The sequence below is a fragment of the Salarias fasciatus genome, chromosome 3, assembly GCF_902148845.1.
Source record: "Salarias fasciatus chromosome 3, fSalaFa1.1, whole genome shotgun sequence".
Taxonomy (NCBI): domain Eukaryota; kingdom Metazoa; phylum Chordata; class Actinopteri; order Blenniiformes; family Blenniidae; genus Salarias; species Salarias fasciatus.
The window spans coordinates 25,340,396-25,350,079 of record NC_043747.1 but is presented as its reverse complement, the minus strand read 5'-3'; the positions used below and the strand labels follow the sequence as shown (position 1 = coordinate 25,350,079).

The following is a 9,684-nucleotide window of genomic DNA, read 5'->3' as shown; positions in this document are numbered from 1 at the left end:
ACACATATTTTGTATTTTTATTTTTTTATATTATATTTAATTGTATTTTTCATTTAATATTTTTGTTTAGTCATTGCTAAATTTAAGGTGCTATAGCCTGTAGTCACCACCAGGGGGAGCTGCAGCCCCAGCAGCACCCTCCTGAATGTGTCATTATTGTTTCAGAAACCCAGATATTGACCTGAACCCGAATTTTAGCTGCATGTAAACGTAGTCATTGTTTCTGAAATGACAGAATTCCAAAGGACTGACCAATCAGAGCAACTCACCGTTTGTATCAGGCGGAGCAGTGGAACAGCGTTTCCTGTCACATTCAGAGGTGAAATCATTTGATGCCCAGTCTGCTATGAATGAGCTGTGGCAGCAGATCCAAAACGATCTGGAACCAGAGGACTCCTCAAGCTCCTTCAGAAAGAGACTGCAGACCTGCAGATAAGCAGCATGAGCCACACTCACCCCACAGAAACAGAGGAAAATTGGATGCAACTGCAGGTTCACATGGAATTGAACTCGCACACATTGGAAAGGGAGCTCCTTTTCCCTTGTGCTGACAGGATGGGTGGAGAGCCTGAGCAAAAGATTTTGCTGTGTGGATTCATTCAATTCCCAATGTGAGAACTTCTAATGTGAATCACACCTGAATGAACCTACAGTGACCTGAAACAGAGGCTGGATCTTCCTCTGGAGACAAGCCGTCTGTGCACAGCCTCCTGGATTCAGACCTGTTTCCCTCTGAAGGAGTCATCCAGGTTGTTCCGACAGCGCCGCTCAGCAGCCGCTCATGGGAACGGTCCTTCAGCGTGGGCTGCGTCAAACGAAGGGTCAGAAAAGACTCGACAGTCGTGTCGACTGAAAGAGACGAGCTCCAGCATCTGAGTCACAACAGAGTGACGGAGCAATGTCTGTCTGACGCAATGCAGGATGGGAATTTAAACTTTTTAATTTTCAAATCAGTATTAAAAACAACCCTGAGCGTATCAGTGATCAATGATAATTGTTAGGGAAAAAAAAGATTAGTGAAATAAAGTTTGAAAAAAGTTTAATTTTGAAAAGACAAACACAATCTTTTTTCTTTTTTTTTAATTCACAAAAGTGTTAAAATTTTTTCACATTATTTACATTCTTCCCACATCAAACTACCAAACGAGGCTCATGCTCAGCGTCTGACTGAGTCTGTCAGTTTGAATTACAGCTTTACAGTGAGTGTCTGGAACCTTTCAGTTTGACATATTTTCAATTCTTCTAAAATATTTAACCAAAGTAATACAAGTGAAGACACCAAGTTAAAATATTTACTTTCCCAAAATTAAAATGTCGAAGAAAAACAAGCCTGTAAATGAAGAGTATTTACAGCAACAGAAAATAACTTCTAGTAGTTTGTCGTGAGAAACAAAATGCAGAGTAAACAATTTTCACTGTAATGAGCCAAATCAAAGGTGTGCAAGAGTAACAAATGTTTTGTAACATTCGATATGCATTTCTTAAAAAAGAGATGCACTGATGACACTTCTTTAAAGGACGAGCAGAAGTACGAGTACTGAGGTTTAGATACTTGTCAGTTTGAACTCTGCTGCTCCAGATGTCTGCTGATTAGTTACTGGCGTCGTTCCAACTGTCTTTCTCCTCCTCGAAACTTTGACGGAACAAAATTTACAGTCTGTTTTAATTTTGCCATTCATAATAATATTAAAGAGTCTTCAGATGGTGGACATCCTCTCGTCCACCTGCTGGCAAAGTTGCTGACTCAAGACATCGTGCAAGTGAAAAATGGACAAAAAAAGGAACTGGGGGTCAATTCTAGCTTCCTTTAGAACACACCGGGACAGAAATCTGTGTATTTTGAGCAGAGGAGGATCAGAAGGAGAAAGGAGAGAAGGGGAGGACGGAGGAGGGAGCTTCAGGAGAGGCCAGGAGCTGATCGCTCCACGGAGACTCGTCCAGGTTTATCTCCACGAAGGGATCGCTGGAGCGCACTGCTGAGAGAAGACAGACAAGGACGGGAGTCAAACTCTGCTCATCGGGCGTTTCTGTCATAAGACGCTCATTTCAGTCACTGAAAATGGAAAACTCTGGATGCGTTTTGAGGATCCGTTCACGGCGTCCGTCTCCTCTTGTGTGCGGCTGTTCTCACCTGGGTTGTTGTTGTTTTCGTTCTGTTGCTGCTCGACGGGATCCAGCAGCAGGTCGATGCTGCTCAGCGGGTCGGTTGCCATGTCGACGGGGTCGTCGCCCGACGTCGGACCGCTGCCGTCGCCGGCGGGCGAAGTCTCCACGCCGTTTGCCAGGACCGGAGGATTATCTGACGCTGAAGCCCAACAGGAAGAAACGCTGAGTTCAACTGAAGTTCTGACTCAAATCTCAAAATTCTAAGAAAAGAAGCTGGAGAAAAGTCAAGACTTTGACTTAAAAAGTTCTGGGGAAAATGTTTGTTGAGTAGCTCTCACCTTTCTTTTTAAGACCCAGTTTTATCAGTGGTGAAACACCAAGTCCTCCTAAACCCAGATTAGCCTTCTTACCGGCGTCTTCGCTGCTGTCCTTGGCCTCCAGTTGCAGACTCGTCCCGTTGGTCACTGGAGGAGGGGGCGGCTCCTCGGCGGACTCCAGATCTTTGAGATTTGGTCGCTCTGATGAAACCGAGTCACACGAGGTCAAGTCAGGACCATTTCCAACATGGATGTGTTTCTGTTAGGCCCCGTTTACATGACAACGTTTAAAGAGAAGATGCAGCATTTTTGTTCCAGAAAAGTTTTGCAAAAAGTTTTTTTTACATGGAGTCTTTTGAAAAAGATGTCCGTTTCCATGGAAACCACAGAAATTACACATGCATGTAAGCCAGGCAACTAGCAAGTGCTGCAGAAAACAAACAGTCTGAGGATTAACAATGGAGAAGACGGATTGCTGTTACAGTGACTGTCAGCTCTAAAACTACCGAGTCCAGGAGAATCGGGACTGGAACCAGGAGCAGAGTTTCAGAAAAGTTGTGTTTTTAAAAAAGTTCCATTTTCAGGAGCACAGTTGTCATGGCAACCCACTCCCAAAGCGTTGTCATGTAAACCTCGATGTGACTGAATACAGGCGGAAAACACACCCAGGTCATCCAGGTAAACCGGTTCGAAGGTGCCGGTGGGCTGGACGAGGTCGTTGGAGGGACTCGGGCGCTGCAGCTCGAAGGAGTAACTCTGGAAAAAGAATGGAGCCATAAAGCGGTGATGAAGTTCAATATCTGGGATGTTTGCGTCTGAACAAGGTTTCTGTCTCACCTTGGAGGCTTTCCTGAGGAAGTAGAGGATGACACACAGGGCGATGATCACCAGGATGATCAGCACCAGGAGGACGTAGGCTGACAAACACGTGGAAGAGAGAAAACAGGGAAAATGTCAAAACGATGTCAGAACAGACGTGTAGCGTGAATTTAAAGTTTTATTTGAATATCTTTTGATTTTTCTCGTCTATTTTTGATTTTTTTATTCTATTCTCTCATGTGTTGATGCTACTGGAGCTGTGGATTCCCCCTCAAGGATGAACAAAGTATCTGCCTGTCTGCCTAATCTATCAATACAACATATGTTGTTTTCATCGTTTCCATGGAAACAGGATGAGAGCTTTCGAAAAGTTCTTCCATGGGAACTGTTTTCAGAGACTGGTGTAAACAGACACCCCAAGGTTTTTTGTGTTTTCACTTGAAATCTTTGTAAATCTTTGTAAACAGAACATCAAACTCAAGCTCAGCTCCGTCTACATGTAAACAACAGCGCCAGCTCGTGGCCCGGCAGGCTGACTGCCTCACTGTGCTTTGAGAAGCCTCCAATTTGGACAAATGTACATAGAGACACAAAGAAAAACACTGCAGGGGGGGGGGGGTGTAATAAATCCTGATGTATGGTCTTACCCCAGGATGGAGAACCTCCACCTGCAGGAGGCGCTGAAAGAAACAAACAGAAGGTTGAAAGAAGAATCTCACAGCAGGAATCAGTAACTTTCACAACACTGACAAGAATACAACGAAGAGCATGATGTTATCGTGACAATGGAAAGCTCTTTCCCCAAGTAACTCTTTTATATTTGCTTGAACTAACAACATCTTTCCCAACTCTAGCTATAATGAAAAAAACTGCTGTTATTCTTAAAAGAAAAAAATTAAACTTGAAATTTAAAAAATCCTCATTTTGAAAGAAAGTTTAACTGACAAAAACTCTTTACAGATTTTAACATCTGGAGAAAACTGATCTGAATGATGGTAGAAGTGCTAAGATAAGTGTTGTTGTTTTCCCCTTTGCAGTTGTAATTATAAAAACATGAAATTATGTTTGTAATTTTCGTCTTAAAGCTGATTTTCTTCACGAAGCGGTGGATTGTGAGCATGAGAGGCAGTTTCAGAGGATCACACGTCTGTGAGCTGTGGTTTGACAGACAGGAAGACAAAGTCGGGCACGGCCGCTCAGTACGTGAGTTTGACGTTGACGTTGTCTTCATGGCAACCGTCGTCACGGGGGGCGGCGGGGTCCGGCCTCGAGTGGCATCGCCGGATCCTTTCGTCGTTACATCAGCGTCATCCTCTGAACTCTGCGAAGGAAGTTTTATTTTTTTGTACTGAAGCTTAGTTTCAGGAAATAACGGGGCTTGTTGCAGCGTTCTGATTGGCCGATGCAGCAGTTTTCAGTTCAAAAACATTTCCTGATTGGAGCACATGTAGTTGGTTTGGATTGTTGTAGCTTAACAGCACCTCTCTGAAAAATTCTAACATTGTGAGACAGCAAGCAGCAAATTGATCCTAAATGATCAATGTGATTTAGAGTCAACAGTCACCATAATAACAATCCAACATGGCGGTCTGTCCACATGATCGTCCCTGTGGTAACTACATTGTTTTGAAAACATTGTCGTGTAAACGTGAAACTTTTCTGAAATGAAATGTTTTCACTTGACACTTTCCTGTGTTTATGGGGTCTTTGACATTGATACCTTTGGAAATCGAATCACTTGAATTTTGATTAAAACTCTAAATTTCAGACCTGAAATCAATATAGTTTTTGCTTCTTTTCAGACATTCTGGATGTGTTCTCCCGGTCCAGTGACAGATGTTGAACCAGCAGACTGGTGAGTGGACTTACGGTCACGTTTTCACCCGGTAACGCCGGACTGAGAGAGGACGGCTCGGGGAACGACTGGTTGGTATCTTCGTTAAATGTTGGTTCCAGTTGTGGGAACGGTTCAGAGGTGGTCGCGTTGACGCCTGCAACGATAAGGTCAGCCAGGTCCTCAAAATATCAAAATTACAACAAGTACTGCAGGAGAGTAAAATCAGAAGCTTCCAGTTCAATCTGGGGAGTGTTTTAAAAAGGCAGTTTTCAGTAACTCAAAGCTCCAGAGGCACAATGAAATATTCCATTTTCACTCTGATTTACTGTAAATGATGTGAACCCTTTTAAAAAGGCTCCACAGTCATCAAGCTAAAAGCCTGAATATGGTGGTTTTTGATCTGTTTTCCATTGTTCAGGCCTGATTTAGCTTCTTCACACGTCTACCTCTGATCGAGTCACGAAGCAAAGCCGTGAATTTTGTCACATCCTTGTGTAACGGTTGTATGTTATTGAGTTGTTCAACACACTCGACCGTACCTTCCATCTCTTCATCCTCAACTGGTGAGACGGTTCCATTCTGTCCTCGACAAGTAGAAGAAATGACGAGAACTGGAAGAGTGGGAGAAGAGATAGAGCAGCCGGTGGTTATGATGGTACAACAAGTCAGATCAGCTAGAGGGAGGAAGATGCTCTACAGTCTGGATGTTAGCGGAGGAAGATGCTCTATAATTTTGATTTTAATCATCCGAACATTTTATGGGGTTTTTTTTTTAAGTTTTTGTAAACAACAGAAAACCAGAGGTCAGCCATCTTTGTTTTATGTGGGAGAATGTAAATATAAGAAGAATGTCTCAAAATTCAAGAAAACAAAAAAAGAAAAGCAGCATGTTCCTGTCTCCCCTTCAGTCCTGCTCTCGTTGTCTGTTCCTGCATCGGCTGCTGAAGAGCTGATCTTCCCCAGAAGTTTCACATCATTCATCGTCACGGTGAAAAGAGGGAGATTTTTTTTTCTACAGTTTATCTGTAAAAGAACATTTCACATTTTTTGACTTTTTCCCCATTTTCTATCTGAGAGCAGAGCAGACACTCAGAGCGTGTTGCTCAGTTCAAAGGATTATGGGGCGTTGCTTCCCATGACTTCCTTTCTAAATTTAGCCAGGTTGCTTCTGTATTTCTGCTGTTTTATCGTCATCTGTCATCGTTTATCTGTCGCCATTGTGGCGTACTGTTTGTAACACCGATGCTACAGTCTCCCACACCCCTCTGAGTTCCACATCGTTCATGCTGAGAACATTAGAAGTTTGACTTGAACTCCAGAGCGAGAGATCTTCCTATCTCTGCTGTCGATGCTACACTATTAATGATCCGTGGTGAGAGTTGAACCCAAATGTCATTGGGAATCTGATAAAGTAACCAAAGAGGAGAACAGATCCAGGTAAAGGAGGACGTATCAGCACTTTAATTACCAGCGAGCTCAGTCTCTCAGTCCGTAATCTACCGTATGCGTAACGCAGTGTGTAGATCGACCTACTCAGCAGAGTTCTGTACTGGTGGAGGAGAAGCAGTGTTTGCGTAACGATTATAAATTTGGCTTCATGTCATTTGATAAGTACTCGTATTTGGACTCGGTATGGGGAAGTAGCTCGAGGTTGGCGCCCCTACTGAGCCTCTTCGGTGTATCTATCAGCGTACGTCTATTTATTGCTTCATCCATGCGGTGAACCTCTACCAGTCTTTCAGTGCAGCTCTCTGAATGAGTGCAGGTCTGGAACTGAATTCTGATGTAACCCGGCGGCTCCTGAAGGCCACGACGTGAGACCCGGGGCCTGAAGAGACCTGAGAAACCTGCTTCCTGAAGGCGTCGGGTCAGACTCACCGAGGCAGCAGAGGCGAATCCACGGCTTCATGTTGGGGATGAATTTCTGTCTGGCTGCGACCATCAGCGAGGATTTTCTTTATTTCATTTCCTCTTTGTCACCGCCGCCTTTCTGGACAGAAACTCTCACTTGTGACCGACTCCTCCCCTTTTCTTCTCTCTTCTGTCTCTCAATTTCCTCTGATTCTGATTGACGAATAGCGACGTGTTTCCACTTGAAAATTTGTCACATGAATGGGATGCAAGTTGGTTTGTTGATCCTCTTGACACTTTTTGACACTCTTTCACTTTTTGTTGATTTATTTGCATAAGAGCAAGCAGCAAGTGTTGAAAACCTGACATATGGACAGGACCTGTGATGCTGTCACCATGTTTGAATGAACCAGATTCATCAGACACATTTTGTTTGTGTTCTCTTCTTTTTGCATACATACATTCGATTCAATCTAAAGTTTAAACTTTCCCCTAACCCTGCGCAGCGCGCTCTGTGCAGCTTCAGCCTGTAAATCTTTCGGTAGCATTCAGTGTTCAGGAACTGAGTCATCGACCGCAGACACAGGATGCCGGCTCGGTTTCTACCCGCTCACCTCTGCAGCTCATGATTGTCGCTCCTGTCAGATTTCAAGTTTCTCTAAACAGTCTGAAGAAGAAATATTTAGCTTCGTGGCAGGTTTAAAAAAGGACCATAAAGAAATCTCTGTTGACTCATTCTTAATTTTGGTGGATTTCAGAAAAAAAAATTGAAGACTCCTTGTCAGTACTCCCCTGGTCCTGGTCCCAGTCCAGATTCCCCAGGACTTGGTAGTTTTAGCATTGACAGTGACCATAAAAACAATGGAACTCGGAGGTCTATCCACGTGAATGTCCATTTTCTCCAACTGTTGATGTTTACACTGGTGTATTGTTCTCTGCAGTGTGTGTGTGTGTGTGTGTGTGTGTGTGTGTGTGTGTGTGTGTGTGTGTGTGTGTGTGTGTGTGTGTTCTTGTATTTCTATCCTTGTCGGGGCCAAATGTCCCCACAAGGATAGCAAAACGTGGAACGACGTGCCTTGTAGGGACCTTTTTCCGGTCCTGAGTAGGAGAAACAGTGTTTTCTTGACCATGTTGTTGTTAGTGAAAAAAGTAAAAGTGCAAAAACATTTCTTTAGGGTTAGGCTGTGTTGTGGTGTGGGTTAGGGTTAGGGTAAGGGTCAGGGTTAGGGGCTAGACATGAATGGGAGTCAATGGACGGTCCCCACAAGGATAGAAATACAAGACTGGGCGTGTGTGTGTGTGTGTGGTTTCATGACAGAACCAACAAACAGCAATAACTAGTGGACCAACATGAAAGCTACATAGCTGTCAGCTGTTTCTGTGCTAACTGCAGTGGTGGGCGGATCGATCCAAATATCGATAGTATCGATACCAAAGTTAGTATTGGTATGATCGATACCAGCACGTTGAGATCGATATTTTTTTTTCTGCTCTGGCAGAGTTAACGCAGCCTCTCTGTCGGACCTCAGCTCACTTCAGTGCTCAGACGCTCGTTAACGCGCTCTGCGCCGCTCCCTCCTCCCTCTGCTCTTCACTGCCATGTGAGAGAGAGAGAGAGAGAGAGAGAGAGAGAGAGAGAGAGAGAGAGAGAGAGAGAGAGAGAGAGAGAGAGAGAGAGAGAGAGAGAGAGGGGAGAGTGGGGGGAAAGCAATGGTGGAGGATAAAGATGCGCTGTGTGGACTTATTTCACAGCTTCAGACGAAGACACTGCATCATGTGTGCATGAAGGTGATTGGCTGCTGCGGTAACTCCACCAATCTGATCAAACTTTTAAAAGCAGCGTAAACGGAGCAGACCCCGACACAGACAGAGGTCTCTGCCTGAGGTTTTCAACAGAAGCCTCCAGAACATCCAGGGAGCTGTTTGAGAGAAGCTAAGTTAAGATTTTAGTGTTTCCAGCATAAATTGACGTTGCTTTTCAATTGGTGGTCAAAGATGTCATTTTAGCAGTGATTAAACTATTTTCATATATTTAGTCAATTGAAATAAATCCTGATGGTGTTAATGGAACTAAAAAAATATAATATATATCAAAGGTGGTGGTGAATGACAGCCAGCTGTAGTTTACAGTATATTTACACTAATGACTGGAGTTGTTTAATGTGGTTCAGCATGTGACTCTGAAGATGCTGTGTCTTGACACAGCTTGTGTGTTTTTAAAGTTTTGTTTATCGTGTTATTGTTGTGCATTTTCAGGTTGTTTTTAATGTATATACTCTAGTATAACTGCTCACGATATCCAGGGGCAAAAAGCGACCTCAGGGTATAACTCATTGACAAAAGAGCAAAGAGCCAAGAGTACTTTGCACCTTATTTGCACTAATGACTTTTTTCATGAATACCTGTGGGTAATGGTACTTTTTGTTGTACTGCTTATACTGTTACATTTTTTTAAATTATATTTTCAGTATTGACATTTTCTGTGTGTGAAAAAAGCAAAAGGAATTATTTTTATTGAAATGTTGACATTGTTGTAGTAATCTTGTGTTTTTTGATAAAAACTGTTCTTTGATTTGGTTAAAATCTTGGTCCCGTGTTTTATTTTCCAGGTGAGGTGATTACAAATAGCTCCTCTTTCTCTCTCAGCTCACTCAGGCTCACTGTGCAGCTCTCCTTCTCCTTCTGCTGATCAGACAGACAGACTGGTTCATTAATGGCAAATTTAAGATGAGGAACAGGAGCAGGAACTGTTAG

At 43.3% G+C, this 9,684-nt stretch overlaps 1 protein-coding gene across 2 annotated transcripts; it reads right to left on the bottom strand.

Annotated features, from left to right (window-relative positions):
• Positions 1 to 1,032: 1,032 nt before the first annotated feature.
• Positions 1,033 to 7,085, bottom strand: LOC115381505 (uncharacterized). Of its 2 annotated transcripts, none has more exons than XM_030082966.1 (10): positions 6,958 to 7,085; positions 5,619 to 5,690; positions 5,112 to 5,233; positions 4,446 to 4,563; positions 3,890 to 3,922; positions 3,261 to 3,340; positions 3,089 to 3,179; positions 2,517 to 2,624; positions 2,132 to 2,305; positions 1,033 to 1,973 (listed from the first exon to the last, which is right to left on the bottom strand). In XM_030082966.1, the coding sequence occupies exons 1-10, from the start codon at positions 7,019 to 7,021 to the stop codon at positions 1,855 to 1,857; spliced, it is 981 nt and encodes a 326-aa protein (XP_029938826.1). In that variant the 5' UTR covers positions 7,022 to 7,085; the 3' UTR covers positions 1,033 to 1,854. The 2 variants fall into 2 exon arrangements, with proteins under 2 accessions (XP_029938826.1, XP_029938817.1); XM_030082957.1 differs by having other exon boundaries at positions 1,036 to 1,976.
• Between the last annotated feature and the right edge of the window lie 2,599 nt (positions 7,086 to 9,684).

Coding starts and splice junctions, on each gene's coding strand:
- LOC115381505 (XM_030082957.1), bottom strand. CDS start 7,021: ATGGTCGCAGCCAGACAGAAATTCATCCCCAACATGAAGCCGTGGATT. Junction 3,341..3,889: donor TGGAGGTTCTCCATCCTGGG/GTAAGACCATAC, acceptor CGTGTTTGTCAG/CCTACGTCCTCCTGGTGCTG. Junction 1,977..2,131: donor CGAAAACAACAACAACCCAG/GTGAGAACAGCC, acceptor GTCTTCTCTCAG/CAGTGCGCTCCAGCGATCCC.